Genomic DNA, 23,904 nt, shown 5'->3' with positions numbered 1-23,904 from the left:
TATTGTCAAGGTTTAAGATGTATTTCAGTATCAATGCCATACTTCCATTGTTCTCCTTGCCTGTCTTTGATTTGCAGTGAAGAAGGGTTCAATTCGAGTCTAGGTGACTCGTTTCCTACATGAAAATAAAGAATCCTCCCCGCGCGTCGAAAAAAAAAACCACGACCCCATCCCCACTCGAACAGCCGCTGGGTCTGACTTTGGAGCCCGGACCCTCTTTGCGCTTAACTGTGTAGGGAATAGGAAATTAGTGTTGCTGTAGTAGTGACGTAAGGATTGCGTTGACATATCCGACAAACTTTTTTTCCTCTAAATTCAGGGACCAAAAAAGGGTCTCCCTGACTTGCATTTTATTACTCATGATCAGGCGCTCGTCAAAGGTACTGTTTTGGTAAAGCGCAGTGGGTAAACTGGAGATGTGACTGACATATCATCTTGTACGTGCTGATTAGTGAGTTGGATCTACCTATTTTCCTTCACCTCTTACGGTACTTTGTTGACAACGTAGGTGCTAAATTCGCAAGCAATTGGGTAAGTACACGTTTAGCGTCCCTGCACTCAATCTCTACCTACCTAGGTACCAGGGGACATTTCTGGAAAACAACAACAGTTTAAAAAAAACCATAGCGCTTTGTAAAGCGAAGAAGAAACACATCGAAGAGTGTTGGGTTTCGCCGAGATTCTTAGACGTACCCCACACATTTGTGCCCCAGACTGCAAATTCGCGCCACAGCGCATGACCTGGTGGCCTGACCTACCTGTTCTGGTAAGTGGACAACAAACGAATGATACGAGTGGAAAAACGACTCCATCGAGATCAACCGCAGTGCTTTGCAGAATACCGTATACGTACCGGTATGTGGAACAAGAGATTTTTTTTCGTCCAAGAGGTTTGCGCCGCATGGGCAAGGAACAAAAAAAAAAAGGTACTCCTAATAAAAGACAAAAAAAAAAGTTAATAGCTACTCATTGTCTATGATTTGCCCGCTCCAACCTTGTCCGTGTCTCTCTGCGCCACATAATCCCTCCCACCTCTTGTTGCGAAGTGTAAGGGTACATGCTAGAGTAATGCTGTACCGGTATAGTAAACCCAGGCTAGTCTAGTCAGGGAAACTTCGCCCGAACGTTCGATCGATCGCTTGCATGAGGAAGGAAGGACCCTTGAGCCGCGTGCCAGATGGCAAAGGAAAGGGCCTTTGCAAATTGTCACAACACACACACCCCCTCCTTTTCTTTCATTCTCCTTTAGGTCATGATCTACCACAGCCAAACTCCCGAAAACAGGTTCTTCCCTTACCGCCGGTGAGACGGACCTACTTCCTTAGGCCTATCACAGCTTCTCCAGGGTTTCATTACAGGTTTTTTATTCGCCGTTTGTTGTCTTCTTTTCTCACCCAGGGACTGGTACCGAAACGCGCGTTCCTCTGTTCTTGCTACCCCCAACTTTTTCAAGGCACAGGGTCTTGTCTTTATTCTTTCGAACGATCTGGGCCTTCTGGACCCTGCCAGAATGCTGTCAATATGCCCCCCGTCACGTCAGTCTCCCGTTGTATCCGGATTTTCATTGAGGGTAGCTTGGCAAGCTCGATCGGGGTGCAAAGTTCGCGTGGGTTGTGGGAGATATGTGATCATCCTTAATCCACAAGTCTGGGCAAATGTGCATGATTTGTGTGTTGACTTTTTTTTTTCCTTTTTTTCAGAATGGTCCAGAAAGGAAACAAACAAGTAGGGAAAGTTAAAGGGGTCTTTCTATCCGTTTGCCATACATAGTTTTCTTCAGGAGCATTTCCTCCGTTGACCGACGGATGGATGGCAAAAGGTTTAAAACAGGGAAATTCGACTGTCGGTGTGTTGCTAATAGTGGCATAGGCATGGCCCTAAATGTGGCATAGCGATAATTATCGAAATTTTCTATTTGGGCTGATCCGGTTTGCCTGCAAAAACTATGCATTTTCCACTCATACCAAGGCCAATCCTGGCAATATGGCATCTGCATCGAGATCGACTTGATATTATTTCAAAACCCCCCTTAAAAAACCAGGACAAGACACGCCTCCCTCTGCTGAAAAAAAGTTATATTCTCTGTTTTGTTATTAGGCGAAAAAAATAATCTCCATGATCCATGTTGTTACTTTCAATATCACTAGTAAGCCGTCGGCATAATCCAAGACGAGCATACTCACCTTGTTACCAGTTCTCACAACTGCCCACGATCACGATCGATCTATCACCACCAAAAGCAATTAATGATCGAAGCGGACGGCTGTTCCGTTCTTGTCCTTCTTTTTTTTATTTCTTTGTTACTATTCTGTTCATCATTTCCTCTCTTGCGCCGGCCGTCTCACGGCCCGATCTGAGTTCCGCCGAAAGAAAAGATGCCATGGTTTATCACCAAGATAGAAAAGGGCCGCTCGAATTGTTCGGCTGGCTGACGGTTGCGGTAACTGGCAACTGTCCATCTGATCCCCTCGCGACTAAGAGAGAGTCGTTGCGGCGAACACATGGCAGGGCTCAGAAGAGACCAGACAGAAAGTCAGTCCGTCTTTCTCTTTCTTATGCCCGTGCTCCCCTCTTCTCTCCATCTCAGTGTTTCCTTGAGATTCTGATCTGATATACACCCCCGGCACACGTATGTACTCGTACTAGGTGTGTAGTTATATATGTGTATCTGCCGGTGTTTCGTTGGCACTTATCCGTCACGCGTGCAGCAATAGGTAAGCAAGCATTGCCGCAGGAGAAAGAAAGAAAAAAAAAGCTTGAGCAGAGTTTCCAGTTGTGCATTTCCGTTTTTGTTCGTGTGAGGTCTCTCCTCTTTCTGTCTCTCTCTATCTCTCTCTGACTGCCGAATCAGGAAGATGGTTCCCCTTCATGCAGAGATGAATGGACAGCAACGTCTGAGCGTCTGAGCGTCTGAAAGGATAGATCGCTCCGTTACGTATCTACGGTAGGGTGCACAAGCTGGCCTTTTGCATCAAACCGCTTGGACGTTGAGGTCATTTCTACTAGAAATATGTCGGATGGTCCCTGCGTAAGGGGCGTGGGTGGAAGCTTGTCAAAAAAAATCGGGGGAACATGCTAAAGGATCGCGATCGATTATGTGCAGCAGCCGCAAGAAGCAAAGAGAAACAAAAAAAAACACCAAGGAGTTGATGCTCCGACCCAATCACCCATGTGGCAGAGATCAGCTTCCGTCAATTTACCACATCGGTACAATAATCTGGTGAGGTTTTTGGGACAATATCCGTTCCGATGGTCCCCCCCCAGCTTTGTCATTGGATGCACTTTCGTTGGAGAATCCCAACGAAACCACAACCATAACTCATGGCTACCGTCCATATTGTAACCACGTAGTAGTATCTAATAGGCGGACATGACTTTGGCACAAAAAAGCTAAACACGTCAATATCAGACTTTCGGGACCAACGAACGAACCCTTCCTTGGGTTGCCGACCAAGACCTGGAGTATAAGTTCCTCCTTCCCCCGCCCCCCCGTTTCTGCAGTCGCACAAACTCTATTCTCCAAATTTCCCCCCTTCCCCTCACCAAATGAACCCCCAGCCCCTGTAGGGCTGGCTGGGTCGTGACTTGACCTGGCCTACACCGAAAAGTACCCCCTCCGGGCTTCCGGCCTGACCTTGGTGGTTTCATTGTGTGCCTGTCTGTCTGCCTTTCGGGGAAAAGCTCGGTGGGGAGGAAGGTTTCTTCTTAAAAGGTTACCATGAAGAAAAGAATGAGGGGTATTGTGGTCAGGTTTAAAGTAGTAGAGACGCGACCGGTAATACTACTATCACCGACTACGTATGTACTTGTGCTATTATATACTTCCCTGTAATAATACCAGACTAATTTGCAATATTTCATCCTTGCCCTTGTGGCAGTCCCATCCCGAGTCTTGTTTGTCTCAAAGGTCAAAGGAGCATCTGCCCCGAAGTTGGAGCGTTGCAGGCAGACATGATACGATATCGTAGAGTATGGGAAGCTTTTTTTTTTCTCCTTCTTTCTTTTCTTTCTTTTGCTTCTCAACTGCCGTGGTGGGCTTTTAAATACGGTTAATGTTTGTCACATTCTCTGTTCGAGCCGCAGACCTCAACCGGTAACCAGCTTGAAACCAATACTGGGGCCAGGGTAAAAAAAAAAAAAAAAAGGAAAGGTGTCGGGAATCAGACAAGGCTTTTCAGGATCAAACAACTGCTCTGCCTACTGAATAAAAGCGCATCTCGATCATTTTTCTCTACATTGGGTGGTTTTTGAAGCTCCTTGTCACTATTTCGCCCTTGAAATACGCGGTACGGGGCGGTATGTTACCCAGGCTGCTCAGGCATGTTTCACCCGGGGCGCAAATAAGCTTTGCATCGTGGCGTATTGATTAAAGAAATGGTGTTCCGCTTTAAAGTTTCTGGTCGATCCTGGGTGATAAGTGACGATCCCCAAAAGCCCAAAGGACCAGTCTCCATACTTTGTGTGTGTGATGTAAATCTCCCGTTCATAATGTGTAACATTGCTGCTGCTGGAGCATATGATCGACAGTTTAAAGTACAGAATGCTAGCATTGTAATGTTAGGTACGTTTCCTTAAAATATGCCCGGCAGATGGTTGCCTACTCGAGATCTTGGTTGAAAGAGGTGTCAATGGCTGTAAGTCATGCCATAAAAGGTTATCCTGACTGCCCGAGCCTGCCATTACTGTTGACTTTTATCCTTCACCAAGCCTAACAGGGACGTGAATATGGCGAAGAAGCACCGGGGCGGATATAGCCTGAGGATATACGATATTTACTTTTAAAGTCAATAAAAGTATGTAACATACCAGCGTCTTTTATTCTTGCAGACCTATTATCCTCCTGCCTCTTTCCCATATGACACACCTCATCACATCTTTTATTTCATTTCCCCTTTTCCATGCTATCTGCCTATTAGTTTGTGTTGCTACTTGTTTAGTGCGTGTTTTTTTTTTCTTTTTTTTTTTTGCCGACAATTGTTTTCCATGTTTGCCTTCCCCTCTTTTGCTTGCTTGCTTCCATGACTCTTGGTCATATGTATAGTCACTTAGGTATGTTTCTGTCCATTAGACAGCTCACAACTTCTGCAACTCTTCAGTCTCTCAAATCTCGAGTGGCCCAACACATCTAAATATTGTGCCATGCTCAGGCATCACCACTTGTCACTTTGCGGCTGCCATGTTGCAGGCAGCAGTTCGATTCTGATAGTAAATATTCCTTCAAAACTGGACGGCAGCCCATACAAAAACATGGGGATTCTCACTGTCCGTGGTGCGTTTTTGCGACTCTCAAAGTCACTCTAGAGAAGTAGAAAAAAGATGTAGCCAAGCAGCGCGCAGCGAAAACTTGCCTTACCGTCGGCAGGACGAAACCAAGCAGTCATTCCGCAGCTCACCTACCACGTCTGGCGTTCCATGAGACGTCTAATCGAGCCCCGCGCAACCTATCAGCGTGTGTTCCTATTACGGGCGTATATAGAATTGATGACCAAGATAGTGTCTATTTCTATTTACAGAGGCTGGGGACATGCAACGATAAGCATTCTTTCGTCGAGCACCAGCTGCTAGCCAGTTGTGGCATCCAGACTTGGCCCCTCGCAGTACATGAAGCTTGTCGCTAATGCCCTGGCGGCATCTAGCATCAGGAGGAATGGGACTACTCGAACACTCTCCAGTCGGCTAATCGCCTCCATCGAACGGTTCAGACCAAGACTGCGTACTGACAGGGTGATTCTTGTGAGCCTCGTCGAACAGATAATCTTCCATATAGATATGACTGACGATTGTCGCATTGAATGTGCTTTGAGGGTTGGTAGTTCTGGCTGCTGCGGATTTGAATCGGCGGTAAGATAATAGGTAGTCCGTTTGTCGTTTCCTTTCCAGCCAACCCTGAGGCTAATTTTTCTGGTCATTATACACAATTTTCTCTTCGCCCATCAAAATTGAAATATTTAATTACTTAGCTCTACTCTCTACTCCAGGCTGGGCCAGGTCCACAACATCATCACCAAGGATCAATATCGAACCGAGTGGGAATCCTTTTCTCTCTTGTTCATTCAATCTGCGTCTCAAAATCCTCCATCAGAACAGTAAGAACAAACATTTCACCAATTTGCAACCAAGTCCTCCCATATTTGTCTCATCACTTCACTTCTCGCTCAAATCTGGCATAACATAACATTTTCTCTACATATTCGTGAACGCAACCACACATTTGGTTGGGCTAGATCAGGAAATTGGTATTCTCCCCTTCACCTGCCTCAGAAAGAAGTCAGTTTGCGATCTCTGTTAGGGACGCTCGTGACTTCCATCAATTCACTTCAACTTCAGATCCCCACCATTCAGACCACCTTCCCTGTTTGATCTTTTTAACTCTTCTGTTTACATGTCCAACCGCCAACTCTCCTCTACGTTCGCAAACTTTTCTTTCTCTCTCCTTTTCGCCTTAAACTCATACTTGCAGCTACTATCAGCGGCTACGAAGCAAAAGAGCAAGGTCTTTTGCCATGTCATCTTGCCAGAAACGCAAGTTTTCCTTTGACACCTGAGTCTGGCAGTACTTACCTGGATCGCCTCCAACATGCACGTCGTCGGAAGCTCAATATAGATACCAATGGAATCATCGAAGGGATGCCAGGCTTGAACCCCGATGAGCATCGCTACGCAAAACAACAACTTGTTAGCTACCTCGACCAACGCCGCGCTTGGATCTATGATCATGAAGACTGAACTGATCAGCCTCCTCTGGTTCTCGCTTACCAGTCATGCTCACGGCTGATGAGGCACTTTTGAGAGGGCTGAATCTTGGAAAGTTTCTGTTCACACATAACGGTCGACCCCTCCTGGGAAATATGAGGTTCGATGCATAACGATTATCCTGATCAGTACCATCATCTACCACTTAGGCGCTCCGGCGAGTACAAGTCCCGGTTATCGAGGCTGGAGCAAAACATTAAGCTGTTCGGCTCATCGGGAATGCCTATCTCAAGAACGTCACCCCTTAGTAGAAGTATGGGCTGAATTTTAACAGTTTTTCAGCCGCTCCAGCGGGCAAAGATCAGCTAATCACAGCAAAGTAAGCACACAAAAACCGGATAGAAATGCTTTTGCAGTCTCAACGATGGGACGTCGGCAAGGGCAAAATCACCGCAGGGCAGACGAGACCACCCAAATGCAATTGGGACAACGATATAGAAGAGTGCAACCCAGAGGAGTTTTCTACCGGTTCAGGAGCAGGGAAAATAAACATGATGGGTTCATCAGCCTCGAAGCTTCGACCGCTCATCCTGCCTATACCACACAAAGCACTGATAAACTAGATTAGGAAAGTCTTGTCCCGTCCTTCATAGATCTGATGAGGACCCCGGATTCCAGCAACGCACTCGAGAGAGCACGAGCGAGGTACGGGTGGCTGAAGCCCATCAAGCACTCTCTGGCCCCATTTCAAGAGGCTTTGATACGAACAAAACCAGAAGAAAAGAGTTTGCTGCCGCTCGAGGTGAGCAGATACGCACAACACTCAAGGCTTATGAGCAGACCGGGGAGGCACATTTTCAGGAACCCAAGGCAATCACCGCATAGTATGAAAATGCTCAAAGCAGGCCAAATAGGCCCACGACCAAAAACATCATGCCCTCGACGCAAAGCATGACATTCAACAAGAACCCCTAATTAGGGAAAGCGGGGCACTTAATGTGAAAACTCTCTCCGTGCAAACTGAAGCATCTCAAGGTCGATCATGCAATCCAAACGTCATATGACCGTGATGTTCAAGCTCTCCAGAGGGAGTATATTTGACCGTTCAAAGCCCACGCAGATTTTTACACGGTCTTAGAAAAGGACCTGAACCCCCATAGAAATCCCCAGTCTCGGGGCATCAAGCATCATGAACAGGATCGACACGCAATGCGTCCATCATAATGGCCCCAAATACATTCTCTTTCGCGCTGAGCTTCGACGGCACTCAGAATAAACAGTCTCCTACTTTTCCACTTTTTGGGAAGCTTGCCTCAATATTTCACGGCCATTTCCGCCATTGCCAGTCATTAACCTCAACTGCCAGCTAATTTCCCCGAAGTCTGGATAGAGGTGATTGCCCCGGAATCTCTCGATACTTTGGGATCAGCTGTTTCCAGCAGCTTTTCTCAGCGGCGTCACGACCACAAAATGAATACATTTGCAGGAGCAAGAGTATCAGTTCTCTGGGGCAGCTGGATCAGAGGGAGATGGATAATAAGCAGTAAAAGGGGGTAAAATGATAGCCAGGAACACATTAATATAGCTAGCAGGATCATGGTCTTTGGAGGAGGAAAATTTGCAGGTTGCGATTTGCAGCATGATGCCTAGGTTTACAAGCATCTAGGTGAAAGCTGGATTTTGATAACAGAATCCTGCAGCCGAAATTTTACAGCCATATGAATGATTAACGCCTTGGGTTGTTGTGCTTAATATCCATGACAAGGTACTCTCGATGATCACAATAACTGTATCGCTGGACCCCGCTCCGTATTACTGGGGAGCATGGCCACTTTATTCACATTGTTTGATGTGTAAAAGTTGACGGGTAGAGCTTCATACTTCCAACTACAAGTCGTACTGCATGCATACCGCGACGAGGAGGTGATACAAGTCCAACTAAGCGGGCTAAGAAGACCTATTTTAAATTACTACAATATAAACTCCTCTGACATTATCTAAGGTGGCACTAAATAAGTAGTAAGAGGGAAAGGTGGGTTATTTTGGAATAGTATACCCAGGTTTTGCACAAAGCATTCCCCTAAACTAAAAATGTTAAGAGCATAAACGAAACCGCAGAGCCTCCTAGGAAAAGAAATATAGGGTTTCGGTGGTTGTGGTCGTTATGCGGAGGATGGACGCCACGCATTCGTTCAGCGTGGCGGATAAGGTACGATCATAGCGATATTATCAACCCCGAATGGAAGATTAATTATAACAACTTCGTTTACGGATTAGTAGTCACGACCGTGGTCGAGAGCGCCGACTAGTATCGGATGATAGGCATCTCAGGACCGACTCCAGGAAGACAAACATCCAAGACTGGAGGAAAAGAGATTAGAAGCACGTTAACCAGCAAAAATGTCCGTGTCAATGGAATTTATTAGACGTTTAGACAATGCCCACTTCCGCTACGCCCTCAATAGACCAATTTAGCCTAAGTTGACGATGGCCAAGTGACAGCTTAGTGGCAAAGAAAAGTATTAGAGGTACGTTATATTAGAAAAGGCGCCAGCACGATGCCACAGTTCTATACATATTACATTCGCTCTTTTTTTGTAGCGGCGGTAACTAGGTACGTACTTTAGTTCAACTTCTTAACTACAGTCGCATTTTTTCTTTCTTCGTTTTTCCCTTTCAACTTTTATCTTGGCTGCTTCTTTCTTTTTATTTTCGACTTATTTCTTTTAATTTTAGACTTTCTCGACTTTTTTATTTATCTCAAACTTGGGAAACTCTTCTCATAATGGCCGCTCTGTTATTGAAACTCGATGTATTATAGGGAACCGCTTGAGTACTCGGACAAGACCGAAGGCTATGATGCTCAATACCGAACAAGCACCTACCTAGGTACGTTACCGAACTTCCCACCACTCAATTCTACGTTCCTAAGGCGAGATACATTTCTTCGGGCCAAACTCGGAGACTGCGAACTTTATACTTTCCTTCCTATCCAGGTGCCTACCTAGGTACCTAAGTCAAGTATTTCCTCCTGGATTGAGGCAAGTACGAAGGACAATTTGGGCAACAAGTCGCGGTCTGCTGTAAGCGGGAAAAGCGGGCCCAAAAACCAAGACCCACTTGAGCTTCATGTCCCGACAGGGGGGAGAGTTTTATTTTCAAGAAAAGTGACTGTCAAAATATTTCAAGCAGAGAAATCATTCGTACATTCGAAAGGCTTGCAACTTACAAGCAAATGTTATTTTGCCAATGTCCCTATATCACGAGGCCGCCGCCATTCTGACAAACCCTGAAGGCGGAAGTCTCAAGTCTCGGGTGTTTGGCGCAAAAAACCTCAAGTCACCCCCCGCCCAAGTCTATGCCTTGGCGCTGGAGACGTGCAAATGGAGCGCCATACTCAAGGAGGTTGTTGACAGCTCACAGCTGCTAAATCATGAGCGCAAGGTATGTTTTTTTTTTTTTTTTTTTTTTCAGGCCCTTTGTCAATTCATCGAGTATCAAATTTTTTTTTCATCCCATGCTAACCTCAATCATATCTAGCTGACGCCCCCTTTGGCCCTCCTCCTCGCCCATGACCTTCTACTCGCCAAAGGCGGCGTCGCTCTGCCGGCCTCGCACGGTCTGCGCGTCACCATTGAGCGCCACAAGGCCCGCCTGTCATCAGAGCTCACGCGCGCCCGCATCAGGAGAAAGGCCCCTACGCTCGACGCTCTCAAGGCCCAGGTCGATGAGGCGACGTCGTCCGAAGCCGGCCATCCACGCTGGGTGCGCGTAAACACCTTGAGGTCGACGCTTGCTGAGCAGCTCGAGATCACTTTTTCTCGCTACTCAAAGGTCGACTCCGTACTGGATGTCGTCACTAAGGGTAGCGGTAACGGCGGGCCTTCTTGCAACCGCATCTACCTGGATGAGCACGTGCCAAACCTGGTGGCCATCTCGCCTGGGTCGGATATCACCAAGACAGAGGCGTACAAGTCTGGCGCCGTAATTTTACAGGACAAGGCGTCGTGCTTTCCTGCTTACCTGCTGGATCCGCGACCAGAGGATGGAGATGTCATTGACGCATGCGCTGCCCCTGGAAACAAGACGACGCACGCGGCCGCGGTTCTAGAGGAGTACCGTACTGCGGTAAACGTGAAGGAATCCAAGGGGTCTCGATCTACGGTACATGCCTTTGAAAAGGACTCGAGGCGCGCCGAGATCTTGGCCAAGATGGTCAAGATCGCAGGCTCAGATTCGTTCACCGTCGTGAATAAGGGCAAGGACTTTATGAAGGCAGACCCAAACAGCCCTCTCTACAAAGACGTGGCCGCTCTGCTCCTAGACCCGAGCTGTTCCGGCAGCGGTATTGTAGGCCGTGACGACGCCCCGGAGCTGCATCTCCCTGATGCTCCCGGGTCGGCAAAAAAGAGTCAGAGCAACAGCAAAGGAGGCAAACGGAAGCGCCAAGATGAGCAGGACCGCAAGAGCAAAAAGAATAAACCCAATGAACAGGAAGGCGAGCAAGAGGAAGCGGGTCGTACCTTTGTAGATGACGAGGGACAGACGACAATGGCATCGTCGGCAGCCGACCTCGCCGCGCGCCTGGCCGCGCTCTCGTCCTTCCAGGCCACGCTGCTCGAGCACGCCATGAAATTCCCAAGCGCCAAGCGCATCACCTACTCGACCTGCTCTATTCACGCCGAGGAGAACGAGGGCGTAGTGCTCAGAACGTTGAAGAGAAACCCAGGCTGGAGGATCATGAAGAGGGAAGAGCAGGTCGACGGCATGCAGAGGTGGCCCGTACGGGGAGAGGTGCAGTTTTGTGAGGGCGACAAGGAGATCGCCGAAGGATGCATCAGGGCGTACAAGGGTGATGGGCATGGTGTCATGGGATTCTTTGTCGCCGCTTTCGTGCGGAACGAAGACGGGCAAGCCACACCTGCACCTGCACCAGTGCCTACGCCAGATACCCACAGTGGTGCGGTGGATGAGGAAAACGATAGGGACGACGACGAATGGGGTGGCTGTAGTGACTAGCGTGATGATAAAACAGACAAAGTGCACAAGAAACGCGCTTTTTGGAACATAGATGCTTGGAATCTTAATTCTGGTAGTAAAGATCTCGCAGAGATCGCCATAGCAATCTGCACAAAAACAGAACACATTATAGTACACGCTCATTCCCCAGATTCCCCACCATCGTCGGCCGCAGCCGCCTTTGCAGCGGCCTCGGCCTCGGCCTGCTTGCGCGCGCGCGCCTTGGCCATCATGTTCATCAAGTTCTTGCCGACCTGTTCGTCGGCCGGGAAGATGTAGTCGACGTACTCCTCCCAAGTGTCGTCGTCCAGCTTTCTCTTCTTCTTTGTCCTCCTTGGCATCTGCTTCTCGATCTTTTCAATGTCCTCTGCGCTGCCGTGCGTCTTCTCAAATACGAGCCAAGCGTTGAGTATGCTGACGCGCTCGGCCTTCATCTCCTTGTCCTTGAAGCCCTGGTGAGCGCGCTCAAAGACGCGCCTGGCGCGGGCCTTGGCCTCGTCGCTGACGGGCTGCTCCTGCTCCTCGTCTGCGCCCTCGCCCGCCTCCTCGGGTATGTTGATCTCAAACTGGGCGTAGCTGATCCAGACCTTGGGGTGGTCGGCCTTGTCAAGCAGGCGCTCGTACAGCGACCGCGTCTTGTCGTACTCGCCTTCTTCCTCCTCAAAGTCGATGTACGACTTCCACACTACCTCTGGCATGTCGAGCACCGGCTGCGCGATGCCCATGTCCAGGATGGCGCGGGCGCGGTCCAGGTCGTCGAGGCCACGCTCCAGCTCTGCCCACTTGACCCATGTGCTGCAGTTCGCCGGGTTGTATGCGATGTGCTTCTCGTACAATATCCTGCACCGTCCAAACTCGTACAGCTTTTGTTCCATCTCGATGTAGCCCTTGAACAGTCGGTCTTTGGGACACATGCCAATGGCGCGCCCAAGAGTTTTCCTCGCCGCTGCTAGGTCCCCTTGCCGAATTTCAAAGTGTGCCTTGTGCATCCAGACCTTGGCAAAGGTAAAAGTGCGGTGTGGGATGAGCTTCAGGCACGTGTCGTAGACCTGGCGTGCACGTTCTGGGTTCTTGGCTTCCGTTTCCTCCCACAGAGCAAAGAAGATCCAGAGGTAGATGTATCGCCTCCAGTGCCTCTTTGCTTGTGTTGGTGGCACCTGCGCGATGGCCTTTTCGTACACCTCCCGTGTTCTGTCGATGTCTCCAGACGCCTCCTCCAAACGAGCATAGTCAAACCACACATCATAGTTCTTGGGGTTCTCCCGGACAAGATCCTCGTAGTGCCTCCTTCGTTTGGACAAGACAACATCCTCAACTCCTTCCCTGTCGCCGTACTGCTTCTCAAATGTGGTATACTCCTTGTGCAGCAGCATGGCCTTTGAGCGCGGGAGATTCTCCAAGCCAAATTTGTAGATGGCACGGGCCCGATCCAGATCGTGCAGCTTGGCCTCGTACCGCGCATACGCGATGAATAGCCGTTCCTCGACGAATTCATCGCCGTATTTGCTAAGCTCTTCGATCGCACGCTCAAACACCTCACGCACACGGTCGCTAGTGCCATATTCCTCCTCAAACTTGGACCACTTGATCCAATTCCTCGGCTCTGGATGCACCATAGTAAAACGGGTGAAAATCTCGCGCGCGCGGTCGTACTCCCCGTACCTCTGCTCCAACTTGATAAAGGCGGACCAGGCGGCCTCGTCGGGCTGCCACTCCATCCAGCGCTCAAATACCTGGCGCACGCCGGGGATGTTGCCCAGCATCTCTTCGACCCAGACATATTTGTACCACAGCTTGTCCACGCGGGGGAGGTGGGTGACAGCGCGGTCGAGCAGATTACGGGCGAAGTTGATGTTTCGGCTCTTGAGCTCGGCCTCGACGTATCGAATCCATAGGGTGACCTTGTTGGCGTGCAGGTTGAGGGCGCGCTCAAAGACACTGCGCGATCGGGCATACTCCTTCTGCTCGAGCTCCCACTGCGCGTACTGCAGCCAGTTCTTGAGGTTGAAGCCGGACCGCTGGCAGTACGACTCGAACTCTTTGCGCTTGCGGCCCTGGTACTCGTGCAGCTCCTCAAGATCCTCAAAGCGTTGCGTCGGCTTTTGTAGTGCTTCCTCCTGGCGGTCGGTGGCCTCGCGCAGTAGCTGCTCGGCCGAGATTTGCACCGGCGCCGCGGCCTTGTTTTTGACTCGCGGCGGGCCGCGAGAGGCTTCCATCTTGGATGACGGTTTGTGCTCCTCAATAATCAATCGTCGATTTTCTCAGCCGATCGGCGCTGATAAAGTCTCCGTTGAGATGGTGGGATCAATTCCGATTGAACCTGAGAAGACAAGCCGGTCGTTGACTGCGGTAAGGGTTCCTCCCATCGCTGTTGAGGAGTGAAGCGTCGTCGAAATTCTGGACGCGACTTGCTACTGCGACAAGGAACCCATGTCGGGGGACGCTAATTACTCCACCATGTGAATTCCGGCAGGCAGCGTTACGCCACAGCAGGAGCTTGACTATGAAGGTAGTTAACAACGCAGATGTACAGTGATAATTGTTCACAAGCTGATTTGGACTAGAGCGATTCGGCCAGGCTCTCGATATCATGACACAATAGGCTTCAAAGTATGTAACGTGCTAATTTGACCAGTTTCGATACAGTCCTGGGCTCTTGGATAAATAGCTGAGCAAGCGCCACTCTGCACAGCCACATTATGCCATGTGGATAACCGAGTGTGACATGGAAAAACATTATCGATAGCAGGCGCAACTCAGCGCAAGTCGCGCATCGTTAGCTGCAGCCATTACACCCGTTCAGTCGCGATATCATTTCCTACATTGGGGATTACTAAACTCTTCTCGAAACAAACATACGACCACCGCGACGAAAATACTTCCACCATATTTCATTCTAACCAACTCGATAACCTCTCAGAACTCGATAAGATAAACCTTGTGCGACAAAGTTACGACCAACTGTTCTGCGCACTGCCGTCGTCGCCATGTCGACCCTTGTCGACGAGCTGCTTCAGGACTTCGAGTCCGGTTCTGAAGCTGCCGAAAGCCCCGACCACGATGACGGTCTGATGGGTGACGAGGAGGGTGCGTCCTTGATGGGCGGTGGCGGCGGGGACGTCGATATGGATGGCGACATGGACAGCTCGGATGATGAGATGGGAGGCGTCGACCGGACAGATCCGGAGGAGATGAAGGCCAAGGTCGACAAGATGCAGATGGCTGGGATTGGAGACATTAGGACAGTCGCAACTCTCATGAAGACTCTTGAACCCGTTCTCGAGGTTAGTACCCCTACCTCACTGACTCCCTATCTGCTGCAATGCGAGATTAGGCGTTTACATCTTTTCCAAAAAACCAAAGAACCGGCCCTGACCCGTCTGGCTTGGACCCTGCAGAAAATATCACATTATCAGTCGCAACCACCTGAATCACAAACAGGCGCCATCGGCAACGTCGAGGATCACCCAGAATATCATCTCTTGACCCAGTCAAACAGCTTATCAACCCAGATTGATAGCGAGATCGTTCTGGTACACAAATTCATCAAGGACCACTACTCGGTGCGCTTCCCTGAGCTCGAAACTTTGATCACCAATCCTTTGGAGTATGCAAAGGTTGTTGCCGTGCTCGGAAATGGACCTCTCGATGCAGAAAACATCAAGACACTTCAGCTGGCGACGGACAACCCCTTGGGAGTATCTCTCAAGTCTGTCTTGGATGGACCTTCACTCATGATTGTCACGGTTGAAGCCACGACGTCCAAGGGTCAAGATATGTCACCGGAAGCCCTCGAGAGGGTAGTCCGGGCGTGTAAAATGGTTATCAGTCTGGACAAGGCCAAGAAGACGCTCACGGACTACGTTCAATCGCGCATGAACCTATTTGCGCCTAACCTAACAGCAATGGTTGGTTCGCTCACGGCAGCACAGCTGCTCAACACCGCCGGAGGTCTCACCGGTCTTGCCAAGACTCCTGCATGCAACATCGCTGCATGGGGATCCAAAAAGGGAGCAGGAGCGGCTAGTTTTGCCACCAATGTTGGTGTGAGGCAACGCGGCTACCTCTACAACTCGCCTATCCTTCGCCAGGTGCCTACAGACCTCAAAAAACAAGGACTTCGGATAGTGTCCGCCAAGTTGATACTGGCCGCCCGTATTGACTGCAGCCACGAAGCCCCCGACGGATCCAAGGGTGAGGAGTACCGGGAAAACTGTCTTAGCAGGATCGAGAAGTTGCAGGAGAAGCCCCTGAACAAGGGTGCACGCGCCCTACCGGCACCTGACGACAAGCCTGCACGGAAACGAGGTGGTCGACGTGCACGAATGGCCAAGGCCGCAACGGCCATGACGGATCTCCGCAAGGCCCAGAACCGGATGGCGTTTGGCAAGGAGGAGAACGAGGTCGGCTACGGAACAGGAGATTCAACGGCTGGCATGGGTATGATCGGGCAGCAGAGCGACGGCAGGGTACGCGCCATGCAAATCGACAACCGCACACGAGCCAAGTTGTCCGCCAAGAACAAGGGCTGGGGCGGCATAGCGACCTCTACGGGCAGCGGAGGTGCCGCGTCTTCGCTTAAGGGATTCGGACAAACCGCCGGGAACCTGGACCTCAGGGGGAAGGGCTTGCGGGCATCTGGAGTCGGAACCACACTGGGCTCGGGCGGTACCATGTCGTCACTTGCCTTCACGCCGATGCAGGGCTTGGAGCTTGTGGATCCAAAGGTTCAGGCGGAGCTGGGAAGGAAACGCAAGGCAGAGGAAGACCGCTGGTTCAAGGGAGGAACTTTTACTCAGGTTGGAGGTTCAGGGGGCGGAGACGACGGCGTGTTCAAGAAACCAGCTCTGCCACCGGCGAAGAGGGTGGACACGGGTGCTACGAAGAAGTGAAAATACACGGCCTGTTTTTATTCTTCCCAATTGTGGTTGTTTCATATTTCACCAGTTTGGATGCTTAGGTAAGGCTTCCATTAACCTTCCTTAAGTGCAATCTTCAGGTATGAGAATGAACAATCAGCAGACGTTGTTAAGATAAGGCAGCTCACAATATAAATAATTTAAACTCTAATCAAGTGTATGTCTCCATTTGCTTCTTATAATATTCAGTCCTGTTAAATCCGGTGTCATGGAATTCGAATCCACGAGTTCGTTTTCACTTCATAATGCAAAGGGAAAGTCACAGCAATTCATTGTAAACTCATCAGAATTGGTAACAATCGATCGATATATTAGGCTAGAGTAACATGAAAAATTCAAACCCCAAAATCCCATATCATAAGAGTACATTTACATGCAAGTCATGAAAACCGGCAACACCAAGAGACCAAGCCGTGCTGTCATCATACAGAAAACCCATGGTTTGCGATCTTCAAAGAATGTCGATGCGGCGGTTGGCAGGTTTCTCCTGCTTTGGCACGGTGACCTTGAGAACGCCATGGTTCAGCGAGGCCTTGACGTTGCCCTCGTCGACCCTGACGGGGAAGGTAAAGGTCCTGCTGAACTCGCCGATGCTGCGCTCCTGGACCCAGTACCTGTTGGTCGGCTGCTGGTGCTCGGGCTTCTTGGAGACACCCTTCTTGGCGTCCGAGGCCTTGGTGACTTGCCTGCCATTCTCGCGGGCCTCTTCATCCTCCTCGTCAGAGACGTAGGCCTGGTGGCTTTCGTGCTTCTCCTTCTTATTGTCGTTGGTGTTCTTCTCAGCGTCCTTTGCCTCGTTGTCATCAGACGACCACGAGCGCTCGACGCGGCCGCGGATGACAATGGTCTGCGGCTCAGTGAACTCGATGGTGACGTCCTCGCGCCTGGCGCCGGGGATGTCGCCATGCAGCTCGTAGGCGTCCTTGGTCTCCATCACGTCGAACCGGGGGTTGAAGGACGCGGCGACGGGCCGGCGGAGAAGCGGACGGCTGGCGGCGGGAGTGGTGGCGGTGGTGTCGTTGTTAGCACCAGCCTTGGGCTTGGCGGCGACATCCTTTTCGCCGTTGTTGGTTCCTGCGGCGCGCTGGAAGTTGTCAAAGGCATCGATGAAACGGAAGACGGGAGCGAAGCTGACGTCGCTGTCGTCGTAGATGGAATTCCTGAAGAAAGACATTTTGGATGTGTGTGTTGGAGTTGGAAAGTGGAATGAAGTTGAAATGTTTTTTTTTTTGTGAAGTAAAAACCTCGAGAGTTGAGCGAGTTTAATAGAGTGGGTTGATGATGGTGTTGTAGTGTGCTGGAGCTGCTTGTTGTTGTGTTTGTTCTTGTTCCGGGAATGAAAAACTGTGACTGTTCGGAAGACTGATGTCTGCTTTATAGCCAAACAATCGCTTCCTCAGTCTTCTGGAATTCCTTCTAGCTTATGCATTTTGGAATACCTCAGCAAGCTCTAGAGCTGTCCAGCAAAGCCTCGAAACTTGGTGCTGCTACCTATAGAATGTAAACGTTCTGTCCAGCAGGTTCCATAAGCGTCTCATAGGCTGTTTGTGTGATGTTTCTAATGGTGTAAGTCGAATACTCCAGACAGTGCTAGAAGCTTCCCCGGACTATTCTATGCGATTCCAGAAGCCAAGCAAGTTGGTAAGCCACTACGCCCCAATACGATGCATCCTCTCCAGACTAATGAAATTCCATCAGATGAAATGCACTCTGAATTTCATCTGCCAACTAATAAGCTAGCCGTACTGCATGTGCTCAAACGATTTGATTACTCGGAATATTACGTACTGAATTTTTAGAAGAGAAACATTAACTTGTCGATAGTACACCATAGTGCGAAACCAAGTTCAAATCGCGCAACACACTGTGAAAGATGTCCAAACGAAGCCACCGACACAGTGCCAATCAGTCTAATCCTCTGAGGTGCCGACAATGATTGAATCCCTTGCGGCATCAAAGAGGCGCTCCATCTATCTTCCACGACTTGGTCTGCACGACTGTGCGATGATTCTGGAATTTCCCAGCGCCAAAGGTTCTCGCAACGGCCGGCACCAATCAGGTGGACAACCGTCTCCCCACAACATCATTCCATAAGTTGTATTTTTTTATCAATTACGAACCACATATCTAGGATGTATGCCAAGAAAAGCAAAGAACTATAGAGAAACCTGCACAGTGATAACAGGTCAGAAACTTTGATGCAGGGAATGGAACAAAAGGCAAGAAAAAAAAACGGCTGAACTAACCTCGTTGCTATCCGCTGACTCCATAACCACCACAAACCATCAAATCATCACTGTCCAAGGCACTCTTTTGCAATCTTGGCTTCCTGCTCCGGGGTCAACTTGGGCTCCGCCTTGGCCTTCTCAGCCTTGGCCTCGTCAAACCTCCAGAGGCCGCCTGTCCTGTCTGAGTCGCCGTGCGTGGCCAGCCCAACGACGGGGCCCAACGTCGTCAGCACCTCATCCGGAGCGTCCGTCCGGATCGAAAAATACCGTCGCTGCCACATGCGACCCTCGGCCTTCTCTTTGGCGCGCAGATCGCGCTGCGCCTGCTCGATTTTGCTCTTCTCAACATGCACGGTCTCAAGTTCCGTCTTTGCAATCGCCGCCGCAACCTTGGCCCACGCCCGGCGCGACTCAAGAGGATGCTGCTGCTCGATAGGTGCGACTATCAACTTGCTGGACGGGTGCTCCGAGGCTGTGTAAGTGTCGACAAGATTCGAGGACTTGTTTTGCTTGGCAGGACCAGCATGGATCTCGAAGGTCGTGGTCCACTGGCCAGTAACGTTGTACAGGACCTCCTTCTCCTTGCCTGTCGGATACATGACGGCCGTGACGCTGTTCTTCTTGCCCGAGAGCCAGCCCTTGCCGCTGTAGTCAATTTTCGATGTGTAGCCCGAGGACGAGGTGATGTACGTTGCTCCGTCGAGCTCTACAAAAGGAGAGCCGAAGATCAAGCCCTCAATGTGAAGCGAGGGGAGCGTAATCAAGAAGGTCTCCTTCTTGGAGGCATTCCCCGGAACGGGAACCGTCAAAACCGCATGTCCGATTTGCTTGACGTTGATGGTCTTGCTGAAAGTAGCCTTCTGTGCATTGTATCCCTCCAGACGAACGCCGGTGGGTACGTTGGTGATGCTGTAGGCCGTTGCTGGGGGGTGGTGGCTGCAGGTAGACAAATTATCAAAAAGTCAGATTTTCCCCATTTCATCTTTAAGGAACGCGAATAAGCCAACTATGAGTCGTGCCCAGCCATCAGGACTCTTACTTGACTTGTTCACTGATCAACTCCGTAGTACCGGCCTCGTCCTCCCATTTACCCAAGAACAGCTCCCCAAGGAAAGGGTTAAGGGGCTTCTTCTCGTTGCCATACTGCTCGCTGCGGCTGGCATATTGCTGCTTCAAGGTGGATATGAACCACTTGAGCACGAGGAGGGCGCGCTTCTCGGGGTCCGACTCTTTGGCGGGCGCAGCAAAGAGTGTGGGATGCTCACACCAGTACGAGCTGAACTCGGTCAGACTGGTGCCGGAGAGAATAAAGGGCGGAGCGGTCAGACTGGAGAGGTCTCCGTTGAAAGAGGCGATGGACTGTGCGTGGTGGGGTTATTTGTTCAACGGTCAGTCCGAGTGCTCTTCGCCCTTGCGACGCGATGCCACAAAGTGACCATATGCACAAAAGCCGGGGTTTTCTACCTTCAAGAAAGCGGTCCAGCTACTACCGGTGGCTTGGGGGTTCTGCGTGGGTGTCGAATCCGCCATGGTTGCAAGCCTTTGGAGGTTATGATTGACGTTTCTATTTGTGAAAATGCGGTGTTTTTTTCTTCTTCTGTTCTTTTGTTGCTATTTATCTTCAATTTCGTGTATACGTCGCAACTATGGTCTATTTCTTTTTGGGAGTATTGTAGCTGGTCTGAACTTTGGGCAGTGGTTTTCGTCTAGGTTCGATAGGAGAGATTGATCCAAGGCGATATTCGGGTGAGGGAGCGGCAACAGGAATAGACTTGCGGTTGTCGCGAGATGAGAAGCACTTCGGTCTTGGCTGATGTTGGGTCTCAAAAGCGGGCAAGGCGGTGGAGTTTATCCACGGCAGAGATGGATCTGCACAGGTTTGCTTTGGTTAGGCCAGGATTTGGGCAGTTGCCAAAAAGTGGCTGTCGCCAGCGCCAGAATGCGGGAACGGAATTGCCACTAGTCTAGACGAAAAAGCCAAGATCCGACTGGGAATGTCGTGGAGAGGGGCAATGACAACTGATGTGAGCAGACCTCCAACGAAACCCTTGCATAAGGGAGGTGCGTAGCGTACGGAAATAAAGCAAAAAGATACGAGATCTCAGGGTTATGCAAATCACTCAAGCTCTGTGTTTTTGATTGACCATGATCTGCAATTCGATGGTCGATACTCTTCACAGCCCAAAGCTTTCAAATCCATTATGAAATTGACTTTTTGTCGGCATATTCATACACATAAACGGGAAAAACTGCAGCGCCAAAAAAAAAAAAAAAAAAAAAAAAAAACACATTGACGTCAAAGCCGATGTGCCTACCGTTCTGGCGCGCCTGCTGTGTGTGGTAAGGCAACGTAGACACATACATTAATGCGTCATCGTCGCGGGGGAGGGGCAATTTTCGACCTGTCAAATTAACGGAGCGATCTGCAACCCCGACACACCGAGTTCACTAATCATTGGATCCGGAGTTGCCTAGTCGAGGGTGCCAAACAACTACGTATACTCGCAAGGTCATGAAAGGCATCGGGAAATAAGGGTCTTTCTCTTCTTTACTTAAAAAGGAGCAAGAATACAATGCAGTTTTGAGGCTCTTTTGTTTCGCGTTGCGACAAGAGTAGAGCCCGTTATTCGCTCAATCATAGGTGGGTATCACTATCGTTCAAATGGTCTAAGAAACAAACAAAGAAAAGAAACAAAACAACAAAACAACAAAACAAAATCTTGATGCAGCAAAACAAGCTGCTCATGGGTAGCTGGCCATCCACATACCCCATTAGATGTCCGAAATCATTACGCCACGCCTCTGACATTTTTCTTGCAGTTTCTTCGCTCTGGCAATATGCACACCGGAGCTTACTCCCGATTGGAGCGACCCGTTTTCACCTCCTATGATGAACCACGGGGCCAGATGACAAGTCTTTGTCTCATGCTCCCACCTCCAAGCCAAGCAGCTCTTCAGGTGGTTGCAATGGCGGAAGCACTTTTCTGGCGACTTGACCTTTTTCTTGGTCGTCACTCTCTCGTCGAGTATCCCCACGTGATCTGCGCCTTCGCTGATGGCATCCTCCTGCTGTAGATTTCGGAAATCCGGCTGGCCGTATAACCGCCAGAGCTGGCCCCAGAACACGGGTGTAGTAATGCCCCGAAACTTTTCGCCAACCTCAAGCATCTGGCCGGGTCTGGCTAGCGCATGGAAGGATGACAGCGGGGCGCAGAACTTTTCGGCCGTGATGCGTGTTGTTCGTGGCCGTTCTCCGTTGAAGAAGCGCGAGTACCGCTCCTCGATATATATGCCGAGCTTGAGGAACGCCTGTGCCAGTAGTCGGTCGCCCCACTTTTCCGTCAGGGAATCTACGTACACGGCTCGCACAACATCTGGTCGGTGGTCAAAGAGCCGTCGCATGGCCTCTCCCGATATGACGATGGCTGAGCCGCCGTGTGCGAACCTCTTCCTGTAATCACCAACCGCATTGCCTACATAAAGTGGCTTGGATGGATCCAGATGACCCAATAACAGCTGCAGCGACGGCCAAATGACGTATGTATCGTCGTCAAGCATCAGATACCACTTCTTTCTGGGAAATACTTTCCATGCTCTCTCTAAGGCTGGGATAAACTTCACAACAGGCACATGCTGATTAGTCGACCGCTGATCGCAATGCTTTGCCTTTGCCCCTCGCGGTGGGGAACTCACCTTCATAGCATCCAACTCCCAGCCATGTTCCCTGTTCAATTGGTGAACAACATCATCCTCTCCCGACCGGATGGCATCGTTCAACCTGTGGTACAGTTCCAGCCGGTTGCCGCGTTCCATACCGTACAAGGCATCACTCCCCTCGGCCGCCGCAAGCATGTCGTGCACCGAAAAGTCGTGCTGGTCCGACTGGAAGTGCGAGGAATAATCCCCGACGACCATGATACTCTGCCCCTGCCCGCGCGTCTCGTTCAACGCCCAACCAAGCGCCTCCAGTTGCGCCGGGAGGCGGTTCCAGGTCCCGTATCCGGTTTTGAGGATCGTCGCGATATCCCCGTGCATGTCGACGGGGAACTGCGACGGCCGAAAGATCCACTTGTCATTATTGTACAAGGAAGGAAAGTGGGAGAGGAACTTGTGCGTCGCCAGGCGGGCCGAGAGGATAATGGGGTGATCGGGTGGGAGAGCAAGCAAAAAGAGAGAGAGCGCTGCGAAGACGACTGCCAGGTATTGCAGCGCAATGCGCGGACGCCGCCGCCACCGCAGCATGCTCGCCATCTGTCCAATATGGCAATGGTTCGTTCGGTGTCTTTTTTTCGACTTAGGATCGCGTCTGGTTGTATGAGTTTTCTGTTATCGAATATTCACAGTCTGATATCCCAGAAAGTTGTCGATCATTGCGTGCTCGGAAGTCATCCGCGTCGCATCGACACTGAGAACATGGGTGTGTCAGGTCTTGTCGCCGCAGGCACCTGCAAGATTGCGATGGGTTTTTATCGAGTCGCTGGCGGAGCGGGGGATCAGGAGAAAAGGTTGTGAGTAGTAGAATTGGAATGGATTGAGATCGGCATTCTCGAAATGCGTCCGCGTTTGGAGGCTTGGAGGCTTGGCTGGGTCAGACGCGATCTATCTGCTGCTTGGCTTGGTGCTGGACGGAGAAGCAAAAAGCAAGGCGGGGGTTCCTTGGCTATCAAAAAGTTGCAGCACCCAAATTTCCGGGTTGCGTCTTATCAGTACTACCTAGGTACTTAGACTAGACCTATCTAGTTGTAGATTGAATTGAAATGGAATAAGCGATGATGCAAGTACGAATAAGAGACGACAACCGCACTTTGGGATGAACTTCTTCGACCTAACTTCCGAACCAGATTTAATCGCTTCCTCCAGGTATCCCTTTTTTATCTCACAATAAAATAAAATAAAATAAAGCAACAACACAATTTCTCTTTCTTCGTTTTTTTGCTGCATTGAGCTATGCGGTGGCTTACGTAGTAAGTGGATTTTAGCTTTAGCTTTTTTTTTTACTTTTGTGGGCCACAGTTCGCACTCCGGGATCTTTCTTCAAAACAAAA

At 50.1% G+C, this 23,904-nt stretch overlaps 7 protein-coding genes across 7 annotated transcripts; 3 read left to right on the top strand and 4 right to left on the bottom strand.

Moving 5' to 3' along the window:
- Positions 1 to 4,488: 4,488 nt before the first annotated feature.
- MGG_16451 (uncharacterized protein) lies at positions 4,489 to 4,782 on the top strand (the record flags this gene model as incomplete). The annotated part of the gene is made up of 3 exons (XM_003710576.1): positions 4,489 to 4,533; positions 4,590 to 4,634; positions 4,708 to 4,782. The coding sequence occupies 3 exons, from the start codon at positions 4,489 to 4,491 to the stop codon at positions 4,780 to 4,782; spliced, it is 165 nt and encodes a 54-aa protein (XP_003710624.1).
- Positions 4,783 to 9,868: 5,086 nt separating this feature from the next.
- Positions 9,869 to 11,875, top strand: MGG_05721 (uncharacterized protein). Its single transcript, XM_003710575.1, has 2 exons — positions 9,869 to 10,137; positions 10,234 to 11,875. The coding sequence occupies exons 1-2, from the start codon at positions 9,943 to 9,945 to the stop codon at positions 11,710 to 11,712; spliced, it is 1,674 nt and encodes a 557-aa protein (XP_003710623.1). The 5' UTR covers positions 9,869 to 9,942; the 3' UTR covers positions 11,713 to 11,875.
- MGG_05720 (pre-mRNA-splicing factor CLF1) lies at positions 11,657 to 14,324 on the bottom strand. Its single transcript, XM_003710574.1, has one exon. The coding sequence runs from the start codon at positions 13,926 to 13,928 to the stop codon at positions 11,853 to 11,855; it is 2,076 nt and encodes a 691-aa protein (XP_003710622.1). The 5' UTR covers positions 13,929 to 14,324; the 3' UTR covers positions 11,657 to 11,852.
- Positions 14,325 to 14,346: 22 nt separating this feature from the next.
- Positions 14,347 to 16,851, top strand: MGG_13154 (pre-mRNA-processing factor 31). The gene is made up of 2 exons (XM_003710573.1): positions 14,347 to 14,996; positions 15,111 to 16,851. Exons 1-2 carry the CDS (start codon positions 14,700 to 14,702, stop codon positions 16,602 to 16,604), a joined length of 1,791 nt encoding a protein of 596 aa, XP_003710621.1. The 5' UTR covers positions 14,347 to 14,699; the 3' UTR covers positions 16,605 to 16,851.
- Positions 16,852 to 17,082: 231 nt separating this feature from the next.
- MGG_05719 (heat shock protein 30) lies at positions 17,083 to 17,805 on the bottom strand (the record flags this gene model as incomplete). The annotated part of the gene is made up of 1 exon (XM_003710572.1): positions 17,083 to 17,805. One exon carries the CDS (start codon positions 17,803 to 17,805, stop codon positions 17,083 to 17,085), a length of 723 nt encoding a protein of 240 aa, XP_003710620.1.
- Positions 17,806 to 18,381: 576 nt separating this feature from the next.
- On the bottom strand, positions 18,382 to 21,103 carry MGG_05718 (uncharacterized protein). Its single transcript, XM_003710571.1, has 4 exons — positions 20,324 to 21,103; positions 19,899 to 20,218; positions 18,878 to 19,795; positions 18,382 to 18,799 (listed from the first exon to the last, which is right to left on the bottom strand). Exons 1-3 carry the CDS (start codon positions 20,387 to 20,389, stop codon positions 18,925 to 18,927), a joined length of 1,257 nt encoding a protein of 418 aa, XP_003710619.1. The 5' UTR covers positions 20,390 to 21,103; the 3' UTR covers positions 18,382 to 18,799; positions 18,878 to 18,924.
- Positions 21,104 to 21,319: 216 nt separating this feature from the next.
- On the bottom strand, positions 21,320 to 23,720 carry MGG_05717 (uncharacterized protein). The gene is made up of 2 exons (XM_003710570.1): positions 22,553 to 23,720; positions 21,320 to 22,474 (listed from the first exon to the last, which is right to left on the bottom strand). Exons 1-2 carry the CDS (start codon positions 23,108 to 23,110, stop codon positions 21,632 to 21,634), a joined length of 1,401 nt encoding a protein of 466 aa, XP_003710618.1. The 5' UTR covers positions 23,111 to 23,720; the 3' UTR covers positions 21,320 to 21,631.
- Between the last annotated feature and the right edge of the window lie 184 nt (positions 23,721 to 23,904).

This window comes from Pyricularia oryzae, chromosome 1, assembly GCF_000002495.2.
Source record: "Pyricularia oryzae 70-15 chromosome 1, whole genome shotgun sequence".
Classification (NCBI taxonomy): Eukaryota; Fungi; Ascomycota; class Sordariomycetes; order Magnaporthales; family Pyriculariaceae; genus Pyricularia; species Pyricularia oryzae.
This window is presented reverse-complemented; position numbering and strand designations above follow the sequence as displayed.

What these genes read in the sequence shown, in the direction of transcription:
- MGG_05721 (XM_003710575.1), top strand. Translation starts at nt 9,943, where the DNA reads ATGTCCCTATATCACGAGGCCGCCGCCATTCTGACAAACCCTGAAGGC. An exon ending in TGCTAAATCATGAGCGCAAG is followed by an intron (nt 10,138 to 10,233) that starts GTATGTTTTTTT and finishes AATCATATCTAG; the next exon opens with CTGACGCCCCCTTTGGCCCT.
- MGG_05720 (XM_003710574.1), bottom strand. Translation starts at nt 13,928, where the DNA reads ATGGAAGCCTCTCGCGGCCCGCCGCGAGTCAAAAACAAGGCCGCGGCG.
- MGG_13154 (XM_003710573.1), top strand. Translation starts at nt 14,700, where the DNA reads ATGTCGACCCTTGTCGACGAGCTGCTTCAGGACTTCGAGTCCGGTTCT. An exon ending in CTCTTGAACCCGTTCTCGAG is followed by an intron (nt 14,997 to 15,110) that starts GTTAGTACCCCT and finishes TGGACCCTGCAG; the next exon opens with AAAATATCACATTATCAGTC.
- MGG_05718 (XM_003710571.1), bottom strand. Translation starts at nt 20,389, where the DNA reads ATGGCGGATTCGACACCCACGCAGAACCCCCAAGCCACCGGTAGTAGC. An exon ending in GCTGGACCGCTTTCTTGAAG is followed by an intron (nt 20,219 to 20,323) that starts GTAGAAAACCCC and finishes CACCACGCACAG; the next exon opens with TCCATCGCCTCTTTCAACGG. An exon ending in TTGATCAGTGAACAAGTCAA is followed by an intron (nt 19,796 to 19,898) that starts GTAAGAGTCCTG and finishes GTCTACCTGCAG; the next exon opens with CCACCACCCCCCAGCAACGG.
- MGG_05717 (XM_003710570.1), bottom strand. Translation starts at nt 23,110, where the DNA reads ATGGCGAGCATGCTGCGGTGGCGGCGGCGTCCGCGCATTGCGCTGCAA. An exon ending in GGGAGTTGGATGCTATGAAG is followed by an intron (nt 22,475 to 22,552) that starts GTGAGTTCCCCA and finishes CCTGTTGTGAAG; the next exon opens with TTTATCCCAGCCTTAGAGAG.